The 27,492-nt window shown below is 37.6% G+C and overlaps 1 protein-coding gene across 1 annotated transcript in view; it reads right to left on the reverse strand.

The window, feature by feature from the left end:
- Positions 1–27,492, reverse strand: part of LOC101627378 — a 45,558-nt gene that overhangs the window by 14,772 nt on the left and 3,294 nt on the right. The window contains 2 exon segments of the mRNA XM_012721765.1: positions 9,750–10,019; positions 10,022–10,164. Coding sequence (XP_012577219.1) covers positions 9,750–10,019; positions 10,022–10,164 — 413 coding nt within the window.

Genomic DNA, 27,492 nt, shown 5'->3' on the forward strand with positions numbered 1-27,492 from the left:
ATTACAAGGTTTGCTTTCCTTTTAAAGTTTCTTTCAGATCTAAAATTCATAAAAAAAGAAACAAAATCAGTTCTCCCTGTTTTGTGCCTTTGATTATTTCTAAGTACATCATTTTTTATAATTTTGTTATTTGATCTTAACATCACTTTAGCAACAGAAAATATTAATAGTAGAATATTTTGATGTTCTCAGAACACTGATAGTTTATAGAGAAAAGGTTAGGGCAAGGTCAATCTCAACCTTTTGACCATCTCAAGGCAGTTTCTGACAAGATTAAAAACCAGATGGATGGATTGAGGGAGGAGGATAAAGATAGAGCCATCTTAGGGATCTGAATTGTAAACTCCTAATAGGCAACAACAATTTCTTTCTGACTTTCCTTGAATAGGTCATAGTACAATATTCCATGAAAAGGAGCATTTAATAAATGATATGCAATATGCAAAGCTGAACCACAGATTTGTAAGCCAAGAAACTCACCAAGTAGAAACAGTTACTTACATAATAGGAGCAATTTCTGTTGCTTTCTTTTTTGTGTTTTGTTCTTTTTTGTTTGTCTTCCCAACAATGCTCATAGGCATCCAAGATACCTCTGCTGTTCTGAATCACTTTAAGGGTATCATATAAAATGTTCTGTTGTTTATACATCTTCAAATGTGCTTTGGGAACAGAATAAAAAAGGAAAAATGAGTAAGTTCTTTAAGAATTGTATACAAACCTCTGACAGAGGAAAGGCTATATAACATTGTAATGTTCAGTGAAAATTCAAATGTTACTATAAAACTATTCTCAATCCATACATCTCACAGAGTTTACATACAGAAGAGTATGCAAGAATTCAATCAGAAAAGGAATCTGTTAGTATCAAGCAGTTTGCAGTATCTCTAAGAAGACCAAAGAATCAAGCTTAGAGCTTAAACAGTGCTTACTGTCCATGATATAGCTCACCAGTAGAGATTTCATAACCACCAGTGTTGGGTACTGTGATATCGTAATTCTACCACTAATGGAAGGCCAGACCTTCACCTCAAAATCTAGACATCTTTGTCACACCAATATCTCTGCCAGTAAATGTCTATGGCTACAGTTTTCCTCCCCACATTCTCTTCTCCTAAATCAAAGTCTTTTACAAAGATGTCCTACAGTTACCAGAACCTAAGACTCATAACTGTACCTTTGCTGCAAAGGAGACTAAGAATGTTTCTACCTCTTCCTAGTAGAGGTGTATGCATTATATGGAGAAGCTCACAGACACAGGGACAAAAGAGAAGACAAGTGAACAGTCAGAAAACTCCAAGAAGACTAAGAGCCTTGTGAAGGGCGCAATGCCTTCTGATTAGCTAAAGAGAGGTCTTACATGATGCATGGACTAAGTTATTTTCTAGTGTAAAGTAGGTCATTTTAATGGGCAAGGAAGGGTGTTCAGTGAGTGAGTGACACCACATATAATGAAGAAAGCACTTAGCCAGTGGAGAGGCAGGGCAATATGGCAGATAAGTGGGATGACTACACATTTCTCTAGAGCTTATAAATCTGAATGCCTGCTTCAGGGTCAGTAGAGCCCATGCAATTCACGAGCAGTCTTGCTTTGTTCCTTGTACTTGTAAAAGCTTATTTAGGCTTAATTAGAAGCAACTGTAGTGACTTGGCTGACTACCATCTTAAGAAATGTAATTATTGCTTTTGATACTTTCATCTTCAAATTGAACAGACTTTTATGGCAAAAAAGATGAACTAAAATATACGCAACATTGGCCCTCCTTGGTGGCGCAGTGGGTTAAAGCACAGCACTAAGATACTAAAGCCACTTCTGCATGAGTTCGATCTCCGCCTGCCCCGGAGGTGACCACATGGCGTGGCAGACCTCTCCTGACCCGCCCGCTGCTCCCCTCAGCAGTGTACTTCCTCGATCTGCCTGTCTGCTCCCTGCTCTCTCTCTAGTGAATCCTCTCACCCTCCGCATCTCTGGCCTGTACTCGAGTTCTGTATGAATAAATAAATAAATCTTTAAAAAAATATATACGCAACACAATCCCCATGAAGAAAATATTATCAGTGTTTTGCATTTGACATAAATATAATTTTTAGATTATTTGAAAATATTTAGATTATCTTTTTGCCAATTTCTTGAGGTATGTTTTATTTCAAAATACTCATTTTAGAAAGAAAGTTTGTGTGAATGTATACAGTATAAAGTTAGAAGGGCAGGTTTCCATGACTCTCTTATGTAATCCTGTGTACAGCCAAGTTTCACTACATATTAGTAGATAAATACCATGATATCTAATGCTCTCTCCAGAAATAAGAGTACAGAGAGGAGAAAGGAGAGGTATTATTTCATATATCTAGATGCAACTCTAAAATCTGGGGTGGCAGAAAACAGTTTCATTTCTTTCTGACATGACTATCTCCTGAACCAAGTAGGTCCTACCTAGAATGAAGACAGATGTAAGGTGTGAGGAATTAATTTCAGTTACTTGTTTCTGGTAATAAAAATAATAGACATTCACATAAGCCAATGGCCTATTTTTTATCAAATAGCATAATAATTATGATAGAATACAGAACTTTGGGAATGACTTAATACATCATAATAAGGCATTGCAAATCTGAATAGATGCATCAAATCAAGGTAAAGTTTTCTAAAAGATACTACAATAGAGCTTTATAGAATCTGCTTGTTCTTCTTTTGGTATCTTGTGAAGCTCTTGAAATATTCTTATTTATATTTTAAACAATGGTTATATTTGCTTTGTAATACTAATTTTAAACTTCACCCTCTAGTCACATTCACATTATAAGGCAAATCATCTCCCAATTTATTCTGTCCCAAATTTAATTTTGCAATAATGAAAAAATAGAATATTCAGTACTTGTTAGAATATTCTTCAGTTTTTAGGAAATTCCTATTCTGTGTCTATAGTCTAATAGGCACTTAAAAATATGACTTTGTCAGCATTTACTTCTCTTCACTTCAGGCTGTTGCCACATAAAAATAAGAAATTAATCTTAGCATTACAGTTGGAACAAACAAACCTGACTTGGTTTTGGGCTATTTTCTGCTCAGTAAGTCTATTAGACTTGTGTTGTCTTGGCAATGGACCACCAAGTGTTGCAATGAGCATGTTCCATGGTTAATGGGGGTCTTTGCAGCACTGTAGGATAGATATGGAGTGGGCTCTTCTTGGAAGAGGCATAATTCTCACATCAGATCTAGACTACATTAGGTTACTCATGGCCTTGTCAATAGAGGTAGTTCAGGTACAGAGACAGTTTCAGGACCCTCCTTGGTTAATTTGGTACCAATTTTCTGTCTATATCTACATTCCTGGCATCAATCCAGACATAATGACTGGCTCATCAATACATTTATCTAATAAATAAGTGCAAACAACAAGAGAAATCAAAGGTGCCATATGTTTTAGAAATCACATATAACAAGTATGTTTCACACCTTTATGTAAAACTTTAACCACACCTTTAAAAAAGTTCTCTAAAGATATGATTAAATAGTTCCTATAAAGTACTTTTCTAACCAAATAAAAGATATAGCAAAAAATTACTGATAATTCAAATGACTCATAAACACTAACCTACATGAAAGAAATATTTGTTTGCCATAATTTTCCAGATTTGCCATAAAATCTGATCAAAATTAATAGATCAATTGATGAGACCTTAATTTAACCCAGGATAATAATGGTTGAAGATAGTCATATTGAAATATACTTTTATGTGCATTATATTCCTAATGTAAAAGACATTCATATGCACTACAAGAAAGGAAACTAGTCTGAGAGACTAAATAGACATGTCAAGATCACGTCTAGTTGGTGCCAGAATCAAAATTAAAATATGTTACATTTAACATGTAAGTGAAGGACTACAGTTCTGGTTATACTGTGAAGTTAATTTTACACAAAAAATATTTCCACCATTTTTCCCATTAATTATTGTTAACAATTTTCATTCCTATAGGTCTTTAATGTGTACTAGTACATTTGCTCATCACCAAATCTATGAAATTTGTAGGGCAGATGGTGGGACCTTCTATTTATGGACAAGTTGAAACTGAAGCTGAAAAGTGTTGACTTACAGTCACAAAGTGGGTATAGACTGAGAATCCAGTGATCTTTTTGTAACATGTTCTACATCCTTAGAGCACATTCTCAAAGTAACAGAGAATGGGTATTAAACAAACAATGGAGTTGCCTACAAATGAAAGGAAACCAAACAAAACCCTGTAGATGTTTGACAAAATGACTATTCTAAACCAGGGATATTGATAGCAACTTTTTTTTTTTTTACATTATATGGAAAAGGCAAAACCGTTACAGAATGATTTCCTACAAAATGATTTTGGGCAGTGAAAATATCAAACTTGGTCTTTGATTATTTAGCCCATATAAGAACAGACCAACCTCACAACATCATGCCCCAATCAATAACTCACTTCCAGTGTTTGACTAAAGGCTGAATAACAGTCTCTGAACCATACAATCAAAATAGCTGCCTTTTGGTCAGTTTGCTGGTACATTCTGGACTAAAAATATATTTCTCTCATTTCAATTCCAGAGACTAGCATTGTATCACAGAGCTTGTGTCAATTGGGGAGTTTTCTTGAGAATGTGACACAGACTCATGACCTGATGTGTTGAGTTGAAAAGACAGATGACACTATAAACAAAAAGAGGTCAGCAATCTTCAGGCATGGAAGCTTGTTATAGATTTTAGAATCCACAATAGCTTTCTGAAATTGAGTGTTCCATTTTATTTTATTTTATTTTTTGGCCCCTATTGAAAAACGAAGAAAGAAGATAGCTTGTACAAACTTCAACCTCTCCTCTTGGTTAATAACAATGCCTGAAGTTCCATTGAAATGGTTTCTTTTACCAATATCAATATTTCAAATTTAGTAATACCTTAAATTAGTATAATAATAACACTATTTTGTAGCTTATTAAGATATTAATAAAATACTATTATGATTACATATGTACTGTGTTATATATAATACATGTATATTATCTATTTTAACACAAAACCATTTAAGTCCTCGAAGACAGGTTAACAAGAATCACTAAAGTGGCCAGAATTCATGTCCATGTATTGTTTTGAATAACTGCTTTATAATTGGATTCTGTACAATGAAAGCAGATTTCAAAGTGGAGAAACTGTAGGGACTGAGGCTGAACAAGATCGCTGATGGGGAAGACAGATCTTGGTCAGGACCGCGTTTAGACACAGGAGAGGGCAGCAGCAGCAGCAGCAGGCTGAGCACAGACATGGGGACACGCCCATCGCCCTGGCCGTGGAGTGGGCGCACAAAGAGAGCTCGCCACAGGCTTGCCTCCTCCCCAGTGGCAGGCCCTCAGTTCTTGGAAGACAAGCACTGCTTCTTTAGACTTTGTACGTTGATGACGTACAGTTTCTCATACCACAGGACCTTTTATAAGTCAGTCACCAGGTTCTTTAAACTTTTTAAAATAATTGAATTATTTAATTATATTTTACATCATTGTTCATGTTCGTACAATGCTTGCACCAGGTCACCGTGCACCATCACCACAGTCCCTTGTGCTCTTTGCTCCCTCGTTTTCATGCCTCTCCTCCTCCCCTGCAGAATGTCGTTGATTTACAACTGCCTGTTTATTTTTGTTTTGTTGTGTTGTGTTTTTTATTTTTACTATCTTTTCCCTGGCTCCTTTTTTTGGTTCCTCTATATCCCTCCTATAAGTGAAAACATCAGGTATGTTTCTTTTTTCTTTCTGGCTTATTTCACTGAGCATCATCCTGTCTAGCTCCATCGGTGTTGCTGTGAATAGCATTAGTTTATCTTTTTTGATTGCTGAATAGTATTCAATGTTGGCGAAGTTTTTAAATGTGTAATACTGCAGTAGCCTCTTAATGTACCTCCCAGCTGTAGCCTACTGTTAATGAGGTCTACTCATAAAAGAGCTAGGAGGAGAAGCTATGTTGTGCCTACAATGCCAGAATATAAATATGCTCAAAATGGTCACTCTGTAAAGCATGGCGATCTGAAAAGTCAAAAGGTATCTACTCAGTAATATAACTAACATCAGATTTAGTGTTTTAGAAAATGAAATGTTCCTAAATGCCCTAAAACTCCTCCAGACTGGAGGAAAATAACATTTTTAAGAAAGTGAAGCAGTAAAAGATTGGAATTTCCTATTAGCTTTAAATATAGGCTTGAATGACTTTACACTTGATCACGCAGGCCAAGCTGCACTAATGAGGGAAAACTTGGCTGGGGGGCACAGCTGGGGATTTAGCATCTATATTCCACAAACTGACCTGTGCTAACAATTCAGACCAAATAAATGGGCTCATTACCCTGCAGAGAAAAAGTAAATGGAAAGTTCCCACAGTTCCCCTCGTGGTTTGCACTTGCTCACTTTTTCACTTACCAAAACTTATTTCCAATTTAAGTGGTAAACAGCTTTATTACAGATAACTTGGAGGATTTATATCATCATGGATAAGTCAAAAGAAGGAAAGTCTTATTCCCAGCCTTACCACTTAGGAACAACTTTTTGCTATTTTGATATATATTTCTTTTTGTGCAATACCTTGACATAGATTTTTTTAAACTTAGTTTTTAATATTATATCATCTGCAATCATACTGCATTTTATGGCCTGCTTCCCATACTTAAAATGGTTATAGGACTCATTGCAAATTATGAAAACTTTTTTATCTTGCTGCATTGAATGGAATGCATAATAAGTCTTATAATTTTGAGTGATCTAAAATGTTTCCCTGTCATGCTGTGATGGATATCTTTGTTGACTAAGCTTTACTTGATTTTTGAACACCTACAGGGAATTTTTAAAAATTATATGATTGGGTCTAATGGCATAAACATCTAGATGACACATAACATTGAATTAAATCCTAAAGTATTATATCAATTTAGTCTCCCAGCAACAGCTTTATCTCTTTGATCTTCAGCAGTTCTAGGTGTAAAAATTTAAATATTTGATGCTCTCATAAAGATAATCATTATTTTGTTGTTTTTAATGGTATTTCTGTAATATAGTTGGACCTTTTTGTACATTAAGAAGATATGAAATTTTTACTCATACTGAATACTAAAGACTAAGTTTTTTTTATTTAAAGATTTATTTATGCTTACAGAATTGGGGTACAGGTCAGAGGTGTGGTAGGTGAGAGGACTCACCAGAGACAGAGTGGGAAGCAGACAGGCATATGTACTGAAATACACTGCTGAAGGGAGCAGTAGATGAGTCAGGAGAGGTCTGCCATGCCATATGGGTCACCTCCCTGGTGGGGGATTGAACTCGTGCTGCAATGGCTTCAGAGAGCTTCATAATGCAGTGCTTTAACACGTTGTGCCACCAGAGGAAGCCCCTACTACATTTTTCTTAATAATTTTTAAGATTTTTTAAAAAGACTCTTTTTTTCTGACAACTGCTACAACTTTCCATTGTGTAATTTATCTATATCAAAAGTGTTTTTAATTTAAAAAACTACAAACATTTTAATTTCAGGTAGTCATATGTATCAATACTTGAATTTGTGATGGTCTGACTTGCTTATTGTTTTTTTTAATTGGCATATCATAAAGTGTCATTTTTTTCTCCACACTATCCCTATATCCCCTCAGCCCATTCTCTCCTCTTATCCTCTTAATTTAGAGGCTTCACAGTATTTACTGATGTCCACTAGTTTTGTAAGCATTTTACTTTATTGAATCATCTACAGTGTTAATGGCTAGAATGGTTTCTCATTCTAACTTGCTTTACTACACATAATTCTCTCAAACATCCTCTATTTTGCTGAAATTTCTGCATTTCATCTTTCCTTATGGCTGAATAATATTCCACAGTGTGGATGTATTGCCTCTTCTCAATCCACTCATCTAGTGATGGACATTTATCCTGCTTCCACATCTTAGCTATTCTAAATAATGCTGCTATGAATATTATCAAACATTTGTTTTTGGTGCAGATGGCTTCATCTTCTTTGGATAGATACCCAAGAGTAGGACTGCTGGGTCATACAGTATTTATTTCCATTTTTAGTTTTTAAAGTAAATCTAGATTTCTTTCCATGGTGGTTTACATTTCAGAAACAGTGTAATAGTTTTCCTCTTTCTCTGCATCCTTTCCAGCATTTGTTGTGAAAGGTCTTTTTTAATTTTTTAAACAAAATTTTGTTTTTGTTTTATTTAGTTCCTCTGTTCTATATACCACATGAGTGAAATCATAGAGGATATTATGCTCACTGAAATAAGTCAGAGAACGAGAAGACAGACACAATACCACTTTTCCATCAAGGTGCTGAAAAAAAAAATATCTGAGATGAATGATACAAACAATCTGATAATTAAATTCCTTGAGGATGGGGCAAATGTTATACCTTTTCTTCCCATCATCTTGGCTAAACACACATTTGGTGGTTAAGCATTTTGTCTGAATCTGACAGACCCTCTTTCTCATGATATTTATTAGTTGAGTAAACATGGGCACTAAAACAGAGACACTGATGTTATATACAAATTCAATGAGAGTATTTTATTACTTAGGGAAGGGTTAAACAGTAAATATAGGAATTATGATATAGGGATAAAATAGTAATAAAAAGGAAGAATGAAAATCAAGGAGGAAAAGACTATAGGACTTTATAATTTGATTGTTTACATGAGCACAATAAGTTGTGTGGGTGGGAGAAAAAATCAACAGGAGCATATATGTGTAAGGTATATGCCATGTACCTATCCTGAGGCGTGATATCTCCTGAACTTCAAACTGCCATTATTCTTACAACTTTGCTGTTGCTGCTGTGACTGCTACTATTACTTCCTTGCCATATACATGTTCCTCAAACAGCAGCCAGATCCTCCTTAGGCTTGTTATTGCCTGTAATTTATCTTCTAGAAACCCTTGTGTGGTTTTCCAAGTAGCTTGGTAAAAGCTAAGTATTTACAATGGGATATGACATGCCCAGTACACACTCTGTTTCCACCACCCCAGCCCTGCCCCTGCACATTTCTCCAGCGTTATTTCTTACCATTCTCTGTACTTATTTTACTCCAGGTATACTGGTCTGCTGGCTGTTCTACAGAGCATCACAGTATGCTCCCACCTTAGGGATCTGCCATCAATTGCCTGAAATATTCTCCCAGACACCTACATACCCTAGTCATTTGGTTAATTCAGGTCACCACTAAAATGTCACATTTCCAAAGAGGCCTTCTCTAATCATCTAACTTCAAATAATAACAACCCACAAACACTCCCTAAAACCCCTACTCTTCTTTTGCTCCAAGACACTCATTGTGCTGACAGTTATATGTTTGTTGTCTGTCCCCCCTCACTAGGGTAAGCTCCACATGGGCAGGGAGTGTTTATAAGTACTGTTAAGTCCCTGGCACCAAAAACAGTGTCTGGCACAGAATCAGCATTAAATGTTTGTTAAATTGTGTTTTCACCAGGGTTTTAAGATACTTCCTTCTAGTGTTCATATGGGAGAAAGCTGAACAGGGACTTCAGTAATAGAAAGCGTTCCACTACTAAAATTACAGGAAGCAGTTAATAGGAGTTTGAGGAAAGCACAGTACCACATAGAATAATAAGCATCTAATAGAGTTTTACATAAATCTGTCCATTTTTCTAAACATTAGCATTAAAAAGCACAGACAGATATACATATGATCTCAAGCCCCTGTCCAAAAACAAACAAACAAACAAACAAACAAAACTGACCTCTGTTCATTCTTAGATAACCAGATGTCTCAAGAATAATAAAGATTTTCTTGAGTGTCCCCCCATAACAGCTTTTCATTTCTTGAACTACTTTCCTTTTCAAAGAGGTAATGCTGAGATCAAAGAGGCTATCTGAGAAGACTAGCATGGACTTCTTGGTCTGCTCCAGTGGATTCAAAATAAATTGGCTTGTATCAGTGAAGTACTCAATGCAGTGCACAAACTAGTCCTCAGCCCACTCATTGTTCACCTCAGGGCCAGACTTGTCATGCTCTTCTCCCGGTCAAGTTCAGTCATCTGGGGCACCAGCTTCTGGAAATGCTGCTTCTCGATGAAATGCTGCAGCTGCAGCTCCACTGAGGCCAAAACCACTGTGGAGGAAGATGAGGAGGGATCCAGCCAAGAACAATGACACCTGCAGGGATATACTCTGTGCCAATTCCCTGATCTTCATTATGGTTTTAATTTGCATTTTGGAAACAATGATGAACATCCTTGGGATGTTGAATTATTCATATCTGCTGTCCATATATTAACTGGGTTTTTTAATTGTTGAGTTATCGTTTTTTATTTATCTTGGATATATATATATTATGTGAATATTTCCCCCCATTTAACAGGATATCCTTTTAATCTTCTTGGCTTTTCTTTCATTGCATAAAAGCTTTTAAACTTGAAGTAAAGCCGACTGCTTGGTATTTTATTTGGTTTTGTTTTTGTTTTGCTTTTCTTTCCCTTGCCTTATTGATGGAGTCATCAAAAATATGACTTGAGGACCCTCCCTGGTGATGTAGTGGATTGGAGTGCTGCACTGCAGAACTAAGCCAAGCCATGGCCACTTCAGTGCAAGTTTGATACCGTGTCCTGGAGGTGACCCACATGGTGCAGCAGACCTCTCCTGTCTCGCCCTTTGCTCCCCTTAGCAGTGTAGTTCGTGGATCTGCCTGTTCTGCTCCCCACTCTGTTTCTGGTGAATCCTCTCACCACCACTAAACCTCTGGCCTGTACCCCATTTCTGTATGCATAAATAAATAAAATCTTTTAAAATATATGATTTGATGTATTGGAATGTATCACCAATGTTTTCTTCTATATATTTTATTATTGTATATCTTATATCTAAATCTTTAATCTATTTGGGATTTGTTTTGTGCATGGAGCTAGAGAGAGAGATCCAACCTTATTCTTTCATTTGTGACAATCCAATTCTCTAGGACCACTTCTTGGAAAAGATGACCCTTTCTCTATTGTATGGTCATAGATGAGGTACCAATAAATATGTAGATTTATCTTGGGCTTTTGGTTCTATTCCATTGACCCATGTATCCTCTGAGTAGTCCTTATCTCTAACATCTCTATCTTTAAAGGTCTATATATTTAATCATGAAAGAAAATGTTACTAAGGTGTAAAACAGGTAGTTGTCCTGTGTTGAAATCAAATAATAATGCAACTTACAACTTCAACCCTAAATATTTTTATGAATATATTTTGAATCAGTTGAGTAGCATTTAACCAATATCTGTAACATGAATAATGGTACATACTCATAGAAAGAGCAAATACTGATCAAGTGCTTGTGTCAGGCAATATTTCATATACTAATCCTCATTATGACCCTGTGAAGAATAGGCATCATTATTTGCATTTTGTGAAAGAGGAAACTAAGGGAAGAATTAGTTTCAACAAAGTGCCCAAAGTCAAACAATTAATAAATAGCAGATATAGGCATGATTCAAGCTGGGTTATAAAGCTCCTAACGTTCCGTTTTTCATGATCATGATGTACTGTTTGATAAAGCTGCCCTGCCATAAGTACAAACAATAATATAGCTAAGGACATTACTATTGAAATCTTTGTTACAAAATAAATAAGAAATTAAACAAAAGTATGATGAAAGCTATGACTTAGGAAGCACCAGCTCCGCTGCTAGTCTTAGAAAGTATTGCATGCAGAAAACCCTCCAAAACAAAACTCCAGCAAACTCAGTAACCCAAAAATCAAAACATTAAACAAAAACAACTTGTTCCCTCTTGTTCTCTGTTACTTTCAACCCAAAGACACATCACTTGTCTAATGATAATGTATTGTACAGAATGCAAGCACCTTAGAATTAAGCCAACTAGTTCTAATTGTTTAGTTCCCAGGTACAGCAAAAATTCCTTGTACAATAGTAATTCACCCCTCGCTGGAACACCCACAATGACCAATTAGTAAGAGAAATTTGTAGTGGGGGTTGTTTTCTTAAAGAAATTTTCCTATTTGCAAAGTCTTTGATTTTGTCACATTCTTTATGTCAGTGTTGATCATGATTCAGGATCTGGAATTCAATGGGGATGGAGATAATATGCTGCATTTTCTGGCAACTTACTTTGTAGTACAATTTTTTAGCTAGAATTTTGCATGCAATAACAGTGTCCATTAACAGTACACTACTTTTTTTTTTCTTACCAATCACATACAAGTTCCATAAATTGTTTTAAAAGCAATCAGCTAAGTACTTTAGACCTAAATTGGGAAGAATCCAAACACCATCCGCAATGTGTAGGTACAATATGGTCTGTTCACTGTGACAGATACACAATCCAGAGAAAACACAAGTGGCAACTATGAGGATGAATCCCATAGACATTGAGTATTGAGTAAAAGCTGCCCTACAACAAAGAGAACACACAATTTCACTTCTAATTATATAAATCAAATTTTATTATATAAATCAAAATTTATATAATTATATAAATCAAATAATTATAATTTATATAATTACATAACTATATAATCTGTGTAATTATATAAATCAAATAATTAATTTCACTTATAATTATATAAATCACATTTTATTATATAATTCAAAATTTATATAACTATATAAATCAAATCATGCGAAACTGATTTCAACCTGATCACTGCTGTTAGAAGTCATAGCATCATTGGGTTTGGGAAAAGTCAATGGGAAAGAAGTGAGGGAGCTTCTAGGGGCTAGAAAGTTTTCTTAATCTGAAAACTGGTTTCCCAAGTGTGCTTACTCTGAAAATTCATTGAAGTAAACACTCGAGCATTCTGTACTTCTCTGTATGTATATTATACTTCGATCAAAAGTACAAAAAATGAAAACCATTATTAGGAAAGTCAAGGGAAAAGCCCACAAGATGTAAGAATATGTGTAAGATAATGGAAAAAATCCAGTTCATATTGTGGTGTGCATATAAACATTTAGTTCAGAAAATGGACTGGGAAAGAGCCTAAACATTACCATTAATAAACATAGCCCTGGAAAAAAATAGCCCAATTTCCATAATGGGAAAAGTCACTGGCAGAACCCTGTGACATAAATAAATGAACAAGGGCAGTCACATTAGGCCGTCTTTAAGATCTAAGAAGCACACTGCTGAGCAGCCTTCACAGTGGGTATCTCACGGGCTTGGGCCTTTTCTCCCTTTGGGAAAGGTCTCTCTGGCTAGAGCCCGAGGCTTTTTAATTTAAGAACTGCTGACTTGGCAGCTCTGTTTCTTAATATAAAAGCACTGCTTTATTTTCTTTGCATTTTATTTAAATGGAGTAGTGCAATGGCAAGCATGTTTGTTTTTAGGAAATAAGTTCTCCTTCAGCAGAAAATCCTTTGGGGATGAGGGGTAATATTTGAGACAGAAAAACCTTCCTATAATCATATGGATTTGTGCTGAATAGTCAATATTTTGATATACATATATTCTCATGTATTCAGCTTCCTCGATGATCATTCTCTGCCCTCCTCTTTTCTAGTTGTCTTTTAAGACCCAACTCAAAAGCCACTTCCTCCATGAAGTCTTCCAGAAGGCCTCCAGAATTTACTGCTTCCTCACCAGTCCTTATATCCCCAGCACCATCTTAGATGCAGCTGCTCTCTCCAGCTTCTTGTCTTTGATGTCTCTGATAGCACAAATGACTCAAGGATCCTGACACCATTTTTTGTACTATTCTATTGGAATTCAATGAGGATGAAGATAGATGCTGCATGAGTCTTGGGCGTGCTTACTTTAGAAATTAAAGGGGCCCATTCTCTTTTTAGAAAAAGGTAAATACATACAGCTTTGCACAGATAAAGTTTTAAATAAACTCATTATGTATAAGCAGTGTTACAAATACATGCATACATACTTATTTATGCTGACCTTAATAAAGAAGATCCTGTTACTATCACTAACTCTGATGGATTACCTAGCTTAAATTTTGGCAACAACGAATTTAAAAGTGATACCATTTTCCCTTTCTTAGTTTCCTTTAAATTATGAACATTTGTAGAAAAAATATATCCAACCACGCGACTTGACAAGGCATTGACTGTCCTTCCAACCACTGACATTATTCCCCAAAAGGTTGTTATCCCCCAGCTTCTTATCTATATGAGATTATTGAACCAGTTAAAATCGCTTGTTATAATGATTTCTATTCCACACACTGAGACTTAAAAAGAGATAATAAACTGCAAATAAGACAATCTCTGGTTTTCCTACTTGGTCCTCACTTGGTCCAGGAAAGTCAGGCTTCCCATGGAGGAGACATGAGCTGGTCTCCAGAATTAGGTGGGGGCAGCTCAAGCATTGAGCTATGCACAGTCATCATTGCTAAAGGCTCATCAGGAAATGAAGGGGTTGGGGGTAGAAGCCCGAGATGACCTTGCTTGGGTCTTGGGCTTGGAGTTTCATGAGTCTCATTTCTTCTCTAAGATGTGGCCACTTTTTCTGCTGCCTGAATTTCTAGCTTTGTATAAGCAATTGCTAAGAAAACAGCCAATATCACTTTAGAAGCATTAAAATGAGAGCCCCGAGAAATGAAGATTGGTGTAGTATCTCACGCTGTACTGCCATGTCTTCTAAAAAAGAGAAGAGCTAATTGAAGTTTCTCATGTGCTTATCTGAGCATTTACAAAGCAAAGCTGCATACTGACTCCATTATGTGATTCCTCTGAGCTGTTACAGAGTTCTTTATTAATACAAACGGGCGATGATCGATAGAGTCTGAGCTGCCTTACAGAAAGCTTTAATCATCTCAGAGATATTTCGTAACTTATTCAAGAATTATGCAAAGTATAAAAGGGTTTAATTCCCTTTTTACACTTTTGCCATTGGTTTAGAGTAAATGCTAAGATAAGTTTGATTGTTCTTGAGGATTACTAGTTCCAGTGAATGATGTGATTCGCTAGTAATTGATAAAGGGTCCACATTTTTATCATTTACTGTGTGCCTGGAGCTTTATGTACCCTATTTATAATTTATATGGCAATTCTGCAATATAAATATTACTGCCACTACACACCTCATTTTTCAGATTCTGAAACCAAGGTTCATAGAAGTTAAGTGACTAGCCCAAGGTTACATAGGTAAGTGTTAGAGCTGGGATTCTTGCCAAGCTCTGCCTTGTTCCAAAGCCCAGGCAACTTCCATTATACAGCACATTCCCCTAATCCTCAACTTCCCTATTTTCAGCTTAAGGTAAGCCTTTCATTCAGTCATATATTCATTCATTCAAGCATTTGATTTTCACTTTTAGTATACATAGTGCAAAAAAAAAAAAGTAATAAAATATGGTCCCTGCCCTGGAAAAATCACTTAATTTTTTCCATCCAAAATTGATCAACAGTAATGAAATAGGTGTGCTTTTTATTCATAATTAATCATATCATTTAATAATACATACTTTTATCCTGTCTCATTCCAAGAAAAGATTTTAGAAAGCTCTTTCAAAACAGAAGTTCACATTTCAGTAGATTTGCTTTGGGTCTTATGAACTAATGACCAAACTACCTTTTACCTTCCCCTGGATGGGTCATGAAGATGGAGATCATGTACTACCTCAGGGCTGCCAGTTTGTGTTTGGGAGGCTGAAATCAAAGTGATTGGGGAAGGGCTTTGGCAAGTTCTTAAACTACTGAAATACTCCTATTTTGTGAAGAATGTAACAGTATCTGAATTAAGTAGCACATGTAATTAATTATATTAGTTCTAACTGCCCTTTTACCAATTCAAACTGGTTGTTGTAGAATGTCAATCTGCCCATTAACAAAAGGGCTTCCTGTCTTAGTGTGACTTAGGTAGTAACATAGATATTGACTTCTTAGGCAGTCTTTGATGGGAGAGATAATTTTTGAGTTATGTGTTCAGCATGTACCTCAACAGAATTCAGCACCTTGAAAAGAAGAGAAATTATATATATATATATATATATATATATATATATATATATATTTAAAATATTTACTTATTTTTGCACACAGAACTGGGGTACAGGCCAGAGGTGCAGAGGCGGTGAGAGGCTTCACCAGAGACAGAGTGGAGAGCAGAACGGGCAGATCGTAGAAGTACAACGCTGAGGGGAGCAGCAGGCGGGTCAGGAGAGGTCTGCCACGCCATGTGGTCACCTCTGGGGCAGAAGGGGATCAAACTCATGCTGAAGTAGCTTTAGCTGCTTAGTGCTGGGCTTTAACCCGCTGCGCCACCAGGGAGGGCCCGAAGTTTTATATTTTCTGAAACTACAATTCACCAGCTGACCAACTAAATCAGGTAACTGGCCTGGGAGCAGCTCCTGGTCAGTCGTGCTTGGGAGCAAGAGGACAACAGCAGAAGGAGCACGAGTCTGCTGCTCCAGGGTCCACTGATATTACTGGGGTGGCAGCCCATTCAGGTGGGTTGGTGATTTGGAAAGTGGGGCATTGTTTTTGGCAGAGTCTGAGATAAAGGCTTTCCACGCCACTTATATAGAAAGCACTGGCAACAGGTGTGTGCCTACCAGTGATGAGCAGCCAGCTTGCCTGCAACTGGAACAGGCTGGGTGGCAGGGACCAAACAGTGATCAAGCAGACAGGAAGTTGCTAGAAGAGTTTGATGCAATCCTTTCACCAGATGGTGGCTCAGATCAGGGCATTCCTTACCTGGTGACAGTCAGGTCTGACAAAAGAACACATCTGCCACATTTTAAATTCAAAAATTATTTCAAAAGTCTTAGGATGACTTGATAAAGAAACCACGTAATTAGTTTTGCTTGGTGAGCAACTCTATGCTGTTGTTTTGTTGATTTAGAGAACAGAATTTTTTAATGTTTGATTTATACATGAATGTATTTTATCATACCAATTGTCAAACATCTTGAATGGAAATATATAGTCTGAGCTGCCTTGCAGAAAGCAAGTTCCATTTTGAAAGCAAAATTCATTAAATTTCCCTCCCTGGTGGCGCAGCGGGTTAAAGCACAGCACTGAGAAGCTAAAGCCGCTTCCACATGAGTTCAATTCCCGCCTGCTCCGGAGGTGACCACATGGCATGGCAGAACTCTCCTGACCTGCCCGCTGCTCCCCTCAGCAGTGTACTTCGTCGATCTGCCTGTTCTGTTTCCCACTCTGTCTCTGGTGAAGCCTCTCGCTGCCCCTGAGCCTCTGGCCTGTACCCCAGTTCTGTATGCACAAATAAATAAATCTTTAAAAAAATTCATTAAATATGAACTTAAAGCTGCTAGAAAATATAAACTGTACTTTATCCATTGCTAGTTCCACCACTGGAGCCAGTAGAGAGTCCAATGGTGCCTCCACTCCAGAAGAATGCACATTTTAAGCTATAGAACTTGAAAGAGTCAGTTGTAATGATACACACAGTACCTCTTAGAACAGTGCCAAGTGGCAACTTGGAGTCTCGTATGTAGTAAGATCACATCTTTTCTGACTCTGTTTTTAGTTGAATTATCATTGGTTTCCATCCTTGTTAACATTTTAAAACATAGGATCGCCCCTTCAGGTGCGGTCACCATAGCTCTCTTACCATTGAAGGACCCATAGTCTTCCTGTAACCCCATTGTGCTTTCTCCTCACTTTTTTCTCAACCCTTCTTTCTCCTTCCCTTCTAGATGCCACAGATCTCTGGTCATATCTTAAGAGTTGGTTTTAAAATTCATGGCTGTTTAACTGTTTTTCTATATTCCATATAAAAGTGACACCATCCAGTATTTTAGTTTCTGCATCTGGTTTACTTCACTTAGTATAATCTCTCCCAACTTCACCCATGTTCCTGCAAAGTTTATCTTTTCTGATCGCTAAGTTGTAGTATTTCATTGTACATCTGTATGCACATGTGTGTGAATATAATCTTCTTGATCTAATTACCTGTTGTTGGGTACCTGGGTAATTTCTATCGCTTGCCTATTTCTTAATGCATACTATATCATTATTAGATCAAATCAGCAGTACTTACTCCTACGATCCCTGTAATTATGGAGATAATGATTCCCAGATGACACTTACCTCTGTGAATCCTAGGTCCATTACTTCTAGAATACTCTGTGACCAATGAGTCCGTGAAATGCTCCAAAATCTTTTACATGGGTGATTAAAGATCCCTACCACTTAGACCAAGAAGATAGAAACTTTTCCCCAAAAAGCTTTCTAGGACTAAAGCAATTTGTCTTGTTAGAAGATTATTAAGCCAAGCCCAAATATGTAAAATCCTTTCGTATACTGAAATAGGTTTTTTAAATTGTTCAGAGTTTACTGGAATTAAAAAAAGAAGAAGAAGAAGTAATCATTAAAATCTTTTCCTTTAAAGTGATTTCCATAGTCCTTCAACCTTATGAAACAATCACCATGGGTCTGAGGTTGCCTCAATCAAAATCTGTTTCTGGACTGAAGGACCCTATTCAGTCAAGTTCTAAAAAGAAGTGACTGGTGCAGAGACTTAACCCACTTCAAGAACTTGCTGTGACTACAGACCTTGGTGAAGGCTTTATCCACAGCACTCTTTAAAGGATGTCAGGTTGAAATATATGCTGTCATTCTGATTTTTTTTTAACCCCCAAGTAAATATCACATAGTAAATAGCATGGTAAAATAGTTGTAGGTTAAGCTGAATAGTTTTTAAAGAAAATTCTGCTTTGGACCCATAGAGCAACCAAATATGTGTTTATCTGTCCCTGAAATTACATATGCTTATTGAATGGATGAAAATGTCTGGAAACTTTGTAACTGTACTTTGTAGGATTGTAATAGGACTTAGGGTTTTCTCAGATTCTGGCTGAGAACTCATGGTGATGCTTTTGTAAAATGCAATTCCTGTGGCTCTTTCCTCCTATATTGAATGAATCTCTGGGAGTGGGGTGGGAGCATCTGAAGTTTAATAAGGATACCAACAATTATTAAAACATTGTGATTCGAGAACAAGACAGGGACCATCAACACTCATTCATTCACTTGTCCACACCACAGCCATTTATTGAATGCTTCTCCTAAATGTTAGAAATTATCAAAATGAATAAGGTACAGTTGATAGTCTCTAGCAGCTTAAGGTTCAGATTTAGTTTGTTCCAGTGTTTCTCAGGAAGCAACTTTGCCCTCCAGGGGACAACATATTTCTAGAAACATTTTTGCTTGTCCTTACTGGGGCTGAGGGGTGGAACTAGTGAGTAGGGGCCAGGAAGTTGCTACGCACCCTACACTGCATACGACAATTCTCTCCCTAGTCAAAACTGAAATGATACACCCTAAAATGTTAGTACACTGAGTGTGAGAAAACCTGATTTGCATCATACTTATTTGTTTAGCCAGGCCAATCATTGAAAATACCCAGAAGCTTCTCAAGTATCCCTATCCTCCCAATTATTGTCTGATAATTGTGCACCTGTGTTCAAAAGTAGGGTTGAAAAATCAATGTGTGGGTCATGATCATTAGATGTTAGAGTTTAACAAAACCTGCTTTACAGTGTGAAGCCCCCCAAAACCATCCCTTGTATCCTCTTGTCCCTTTTCTTCCCCTTAGTCTTAACCTCAGAGGTGCAGGATTTATTGATATCCATTGTTTTTTGAAGATGCTTCTTCCCTTTTTCAATGCATCCCATTTCTGGATTCCCTCCTTAGTTAGTCTCTAAACATAAATAATATCCTTAGTTAGAACCTAGTTTGGACAGCCAAGTCCAGCTATCAACTAAACTATCAACTAAAAATTGTCAAGTTGCTTTTTACACAGCTTTGTCAATGATTATACAGGCCATCAGGTTTTATCTGAATTTTAATAAACAATAGTTTTTGGAAAAGTATGTCCTAAATATTTCATGAGCAGACTTACACTGAAAATATTTTTTGTTTACCTAAACTCCAAATTAACTGGGTATCCTATTTTTGTTGGTGAATCTTATAATCCTTATTTACCACTGAAAAAGGCCCCCTTTATGAGTCTAGTTTACTCTCAGTTGTGAAGGTATTTCTACTTAGTAGTTTTTGCTTTGCTTTGATTCTGCTGGATACTAGAAAGGGTTTCACAACATAGAACCAGGTTTTGTCTGGCTTTAGTGGCACAGAACTGATGTTTTAATTTCACACAGCTCACTCTTTATCCTCCAAAGTCCTAGAAAAAGACCTACAGCTTTATCTTTTTCTCTCTGTTAGTGGGAATGTTATTTCCTCCACATTATTGAGGGGGCATGGTCCGGAGTGCCAACTTTCTACATAAGGTCTTGGCTCCAGTTTCATACCTTCAGAAGGCTGAGTCTCAGTTTTTGTCATGATGTGCCATGAAATCCTGTCCCAACCCCAGGCCCAACTGCCTGGGTGCGTACCCAACACCCACTCCCTGCAGAGGCTCACTGCTGTTCTTTCAGGTCTCCTCCACTTTCCCACCTGGCTTTTCTCTTTATCTCTTTTGTAATCAGCTGTTTGAAAAATATCTCCTCCTTTTAGCCACTGTTTTTATGTATCTCCAGTGTAAATATCCAGTAGCAGAGTTTGCTTTGACTGTTTATTCTTAGTTTATTTTCCTAAGTGCCTCTACTAGAGGGTAAGCCCCTAGAGGACTGGAATCACATCTTAGTCTTTTGGCACACAACTGCCCACCTAATAGAGCCTTAATAATTACTTACATGGTGAACAGTACTGATCTGACTCACCAATGTTTGTTGGCTGGTGATGGCTACCAGTGCTTGTGAAAGAACACTCTCACCTGTACGCTTCACTGTACCCAGCATAGTGCCACTCACAGCCTCCTTTTAACAGTGTGTGTGTGTGTGTGTTTGTGTGTGTGTACACTTTACAGGCTGATTCCTACTTGATGGAGTATCTTTGAATTTTTACATCAGTAGTTCTCAATATTTTCCAATGCCCAACTCACCTTAGGTACATCAGCCATTTCTAACTATAATTGGCTTACCGAATTATCACTTTGAGTGGGAGTAGGTGGGATGCCTTGTAAAAGGATGTATCAGAATCCTGGGTGAGATGTGTAGTTTTAATTCCTTCTCCACCCACCTCCCACCATTCTTTCTGGTTGAAAATCACTGCCTTACTCATACAGACAAACTTTTAAAAAGCACTACTTATCTAAGCTAAAATTTCTTGATATTTATTAATCCTCTTACATCAACACATATTTGAAATTATCAGGCATGAACAAACACATATCCTTTGACTTGCTTCTCCAAAGTCATACAGAAGCCTGGTGGACTGACAGTAGGTATGGGTCATCTGACTTTCATTTTTCTCAGTATGCTATGAAACATGCAAAGTCCTGGCTGCCATACCGGTTGTCTCTAGGCACCTGGCTGCAGACGTGTACTGAACAATATTGCAAATCATGCATGTAGAAATTAATGGGCTAAGCATAGAGAATAAGAATTTGGATGCTTTGTTTTCAAAAACAGAGAATTACAGGTGGTGGTGATATTTCAGGGAGCTTTTTCCTGATTCATTCTCTTACAAGGTAAGGATTTCCAATGTGATATGATGCTTAAGGAATTAGACAGATCTTCTAAAAGCCCTGTTTCCTTCTGCTGCAAACAGCCCAATATTTTATGAAAAGGCATTACGCCACCTAAGCATATTAGCCTCTTGGCTGTCTTGCTCAGACTATCTATGCACCTCCATTTCTGAATGTTTCCTGGCAGAATTCCTAGATAGGAATGCCCCATAACCATCTGCTCACTTCACTGCTATTTTGCCTATGTGCCAAGGAGCTAGCAATTTCCCCCCAATATGGCTTCAGTGTTTGGTCCACTATAAAAGGACAATGTAAAAAAAATTATTGTGTGCTCAAGGCATGAGGGTTGTTTTTATGTTATAATATTTTATTCAACTTTGCTGTCCTATTTTCAAATTGACTCTACTCTGTGCTGTGAACATGCACAGATGGAGTGTAGCATGGCAAGAGCAGTAGGAAGAGCTGCTCCCTGAAGGCAGTGTTAGGAAAGAGAAAAGCGCTGGGTGGGAACTGGTGTTCTGTCTGTGAGTAAGTCACTTTACCTTGAGCAAATCACTCATCCCTCTTACATTAAAATGGAAAGGTTTTTCCACAAGATTGACTTATGAAAATGGAAAAAATAAAACACAAAAGGGAAGTGATTACCAACAACACACAGAAAACATTTGTAATACTTATTGAAAAGAACTAATTATCACTGAACAAGGTGTTCCTTCAAATTGGTGGAAATATAAAATACAGATAACCCACAAATAGGCAGACAACTGCACAGGTTTCATGAAACATGAAAAATAAATGACCAATACATAGGTGATAAATGGCCAGAAAAATTAAAGTTCAAGGCAACATGGACAACCATTTTTTTAGGCACCGATTAGCTAGTAAATAGGAATGAAAGGATAGTAGTATCTTGTGCGGGGAAGCCAGGAGGGCCTTTCAGACAATGGGATGGAATTTGAATTGTGTTACAAGCTATCGTGAAAGTAACTTAATAAAGTCCATCAATTTCCCCAGCAATATCATTATAGGAATCTGCTATATAGAAAAAGAAGCAACTTTGTTTAAAGATACATATATGGGGATTTTTATTTTTATTTTTATTTTTTTGCAGATTGGGAAGAAAGAAAGAAAAAAAGCTAAACAACTTAAATCTCCACTAAGGCACTAAGAGGCTGATGGTTGAAAGAAACCACTTTACTGCAACAGGGGAAAGGGACGTGGCAGCCAAGACGCAAACATCACTAAACAGAGGTCCCATGCAAAGATTTATCTGCTCCAAATATCAATAATATAATATTCACACACATACACACACACACACTTGCACACTGACACACTGAAAGTAAGTCCCTGAGAAAATACTGTTAAAGTTCACAAAGTAATTTATAACATTCTATTTTATTAAAAATGTAAGAAACAATAACAAACTAATACGTGTGTGTGCATTATAGGTAGCATAAAGTATACACACACATATGTGCGTGAGCACGGTGCGAAATATGGAACTGAGCACACTAACTTGTATTGCTTTCCTTAGGGGATGCAGCACGGAAAGGCAGCTGAATCATCTACATACAGGATACTATTGGGAAAAATATCAATTTCCTGGACAAAGTCCTGATTTCTTGATCAAGTGTCATGTATCTAAATATTTCAAAATCTTTGAGTCCACCCTTCCTCCCCACCCCCAACCCCCCTGCAAATTATCCTTTGGGAAAAAAGGAATGTCCTTGTATCTGAGTCCTTACAAAGTACCTTGAGAAGAGTATCACATGCTATGAAGGCTCTTTTGATTTAACTTTACTTTGATCCAAGTACAGTTTGGGGAAACATACAGTAGAGCAAACGTGAGGGACAGTGCTTCCAGTGGGGGCATCTTACAGAATCTTGGTAAGTTCTCACATTAGGAAAGTAACCTGAGGGGGAGCTCTGGCTCCTTTATCCCCTTATAAGGGGATCCATCCCATTTTGAGCCCCAAAATCTCATCGAAAGCTAATCACCTGCCTAAACATCACCTCCAAATATAATATTGGGAATTAAGACTTCAACATATGTACTTAGGAGAGACACAAACATTCAGTCCATAGCAATCACCCTGCAATGGTGGATTATTTCATGCCTTTGCCTTCTAAAGGACTACAGAGTTCCCAGCAGAGGTTTATTTTTCTGCTGGTGGAAAAAAGAGACATAGGTATTGTTGTGGGGTACTTCCAGTAGGTGACATGATGTTAAAAACACTCTGCAATGCTAACTCAGTTTGTGGTAATATGCGAGGTGGTCTGGGTGAATGAAAACGTAGTGCAGTCTGGGTCAGAGACCGGGCCTCATGATACTGACCTGTGCACTGTTCTCATCTTCCAGCACCTGTCACTCATGGGAAGTCAGATACATGGGAAGTTGCTTTGATTGTTTCAAAGCCAAGAGGGCATCTGTTGATGCACCAGGCATGCTGAGAAAAGCAAATCATCTTTCAGTGCACTAAATGATGCCAGTGAGTTAATACAGCTGTGAAGCATTAGACACCAGGGAGAGTGGGAGGCAGAGGAGAACTGTCTCAGTGAGCTTCCATCTCTCAGCCTGGCCTTGCCATGGCTGCAAAATGGTATGGAATAAATCACTTTAACCTTGGCTCCCTGTTCTATTCAACGGCTTTTTAATGCCTGCTTAAAGAAGGAAGGCTAGAGATGTTCCAAGAATGATTTAAGGAGAGACACAATATTAATAATTTCAGTGATTTTAATGATGATGTTTATTTTGTTTTAACAAAGCCACTGAACTTTTGTTCACCTCTGAGATCTTACTACAATGAAAGGCCAGTTAAAAGCTTTCATTATGGGGCCTTCCCTGGTGGCACAACGAGTTAAAGCACAGCATTGTGAAGCTCTCCAGAGCCACTGTAATATCAGTTTGATACCCAGCCAGGAGGTGACCCACATGGTGCAACAGACCTCTCCTGATTCACTTGTTGCTTCCCTCACCAATGTTTTTCAGTTGATTTACCTGTTCTGCTCCCCACTGTCTCTGATGAATCCTCTCACCAAACCTCTGACCTGTACCCCAGTTCTGTAAGCATAAGTAAATAAATAAATAAATGAATAAATCTTTCTGTTAAAAAATGCTTTCATATCAATATCCAGGCATGGTTGAATATGAAATCATAAAGCAAAAAATTTCCAAGGGATTAATAGGATGAAATAAAAAAGGACTTTCAAATGAATCATCAGCAAATAATAACCTTTCAATTGTAACATGACTTTTCCAGGAAAGGAATAAAGCAGATATTACTAGGACAAATAAACACCTAAGGGATTTTCAGATCTGTTTTGTAGCATTTGCAATTTCATATTTTTCAGGTTATACCAGGTTTCCAAATATTCATTAGGTCTTTACTATACATAAGGTATCTTGCCAGAGCCTGTAAATAGTGAAATACATGTGAAACTGGACAAAACTGCCATGAAGGTAGCTAAAGGGATTCATAAAACTTGACCTGTACTATGTTAACTGATGAAAAACATGATACTACTAATAACCAAATATAGCATATTTCTAGAATGAGCAATGACTTGTTATGACCATTTTCTTTCTGTGAGCTTGGAAATACTGTTGTTAAGTTTATATAACTTACACACTCAAGTTTCATAAAATAGAAAAACTCTAATCATTCATGACAAAAGTTTGAATTCCAAAATTTAACTTGTTACACTGTTGTTTACTGGAATAAATAAATAAATGAATGAATGAATAAGCAAAGAAATCTAGTCAATTTGCCTATTGATTTTATACATTGTTATCATATGTTCTTTTTGACCAGATACCAAATCAATGGCCTAGAATAATGATTTCTTGATGTATTCATTACATTCATTCTTTTAATTCAATTAGCATTTAGTTGCTGAAAAATCAATCGTAAAAGTTTAGTGGGCTGATACAACATTTTGGCTCTCGCCTCTTACAACATTAGTGTTCCTAACCATCGGTTCCACAACTGCCTGACCGATCTTGGTACAGAATGGCTAGCCCTTCCACGCACATTCCACTGAAAAGAAGCAGTTGCCTGGCCAAATGCTAACCCAAGGCAGGCTGGGGAACATAGTCTATCTGTGCTTGGGATGTTGGGGGAACGGATGAAGAGGTAAAAGGAGTGGACAAAAGGAGGAAGAATGGATTTAGTTAACAGCATACTCTATCTTTCAGGTCTTCCTACACTCGGTCTCTCTAGAAGTGAGACAAAGTCTCATTCATAGTCATCAAGTCCAGCATCTCCAGCAAGCTGTCCTCACTCAAGCTGTCCTTAAGTCTTTGGATAGCTTCTAATATAAATTCTCTGCCACTCCATACACTCCATTCGCAAACTGCAAAGATTGAGCAGAGACAGAATAACTAATAAAACTCTTATCCAGGGGAAAGAAAAGATAATGCAGGCCCCTTCCTGGTGGTGCAAAGGGTTGAAGCACAGCACTACAAAGCTAGCTGCATCTGCTTTAGCACAGGTTCAGTGCTGGCCAGGTAGGTGACCCACATGGCGCAGCAGACCTCTCCTGTCTCACCTACTGCTCCCCTCAGCAGTGTACTTCATCAATCTGCCTGTTCTGCTCCCCACTCAGTCTCTGGTGAATCCTCTCACCATCCTTACTACTCTGACCAGTACTCCAGTTCTGTATGCATAAATAAATAAAACTTTTAAAAAATAAAAGGAAGAAAGGATAACATACAAGATCAAATCCTACAGACATTTTTGAGGCATCTTATGACTAGAGTAGGGGGACTGATTTCCTTACTAGACCCATATTTTACATTTTGGAAAGAACTCCCTTTCCAGTTACCCTTCATGATACTTGGTTCTTCCCTTTAGGACGGTTTTACTTATCTGTCATCTAACAGAAATCTGTCATATCTGAAATAGGGACAGAGACTATGTCTTCTTTAGAAATCCATACAGTCCACTTTGAATTACTACAAGTTTAGGGGCTCAAAAGTTATTTTTTTAAGATCTATTTATTTATGCACATAAGAACTGGGGTACAAGCCAGAGGTGCAGGGGGTGAGAGATTTCACCAGAGACAGAGGAAGGAGCAGAATAGGCAGATTTACTGAAATACACTGAGAGTGGGTCAGGAGAGGTCTGCTATGCCATGTAGTTAACCTCTCTGCTTGACCAGGGACTAAACTCATGTTGCGGTGGCTGCAGAGAGCTTCACAGTGCCACACTTTTGCCCATTGTACCACCAGGAAGGCCCTCAAAAGTCATTTTAAAAGTGTAACAAAGATACACATTTTTAATGTATGCTTCATGAATTCAATGATACACTATTTTTAAGGCTGTAGCTCCCATGTAGGTTTGTGATTTATAGTGAGAAATATGTATTTGTTCTTTGTCCCCATTTCTGGCAAAAAAGCTCCTAAAAGTCTTGGAAATAGCAAAGGGAACTATATAGTACTAATAGTACTAATAGTACTATATAGTACTAATGGCATCTTTGCTTTAATATTTGGCTTTTGACCTTGATTGCAGACACAGAGCTCCTGAAACCCTTATAATATCCTGGTTGATAGGAGTGTCTTTTGTTCTAATGAGGCAGCTCTGGGTGGGCTCTTGGATGGCTCCTGGTCACCAGAAAGACTAAGGGATAAGAAAAGTCTTAGAATTTTCAGCTCCAACTCCTATTAATCTTGAGAAAGGAAAATGGCTGAAGATGAAGGATAATGGCCAATGTTATGTGTATGTGATGAAGTTTTGTAAAATCTCAATAGCAGGGGCTTAGAGGCCCTCCCTGGTGGCACAGTGGGTTAAAACACAGCACTAAGAAGCTAAAGTCACTTCCACATGAGTTCTATTCCCACCTGCCCGGAGGAGATCCACATGGCGCGGCAGACCTCTCCTGACCCACCCGCTGCTCCCCTCAGCAGTGTACTTCATCAATCTGCCTGTTCTCCAGGGAGAGTGGGGAGGCAGAGGAGAACTGTCTCAGTGAGCTTCCATCTCTCAGCCTGGCCTTGCCATGGCTGCAAAATGGTATGGAATAAATCACTTTAACCTTG

The sequence above is a fragment of the Condylura cristata genome, unplaced genomic scaffold, assembly GCF_000260355.1.
Source record: "Condylura cristata isolate star-nosed mole 26May11 unplaced genomic scaffold, ConCri1.0 scaffold00007, whole genome shotgun sequence".
Taxonomy (NCBI): Eukaryota; Metazoa; Chordata; class Mammalia; order Eulipotyphla; family Talpidae; genus Condylura; species Condylura cristata.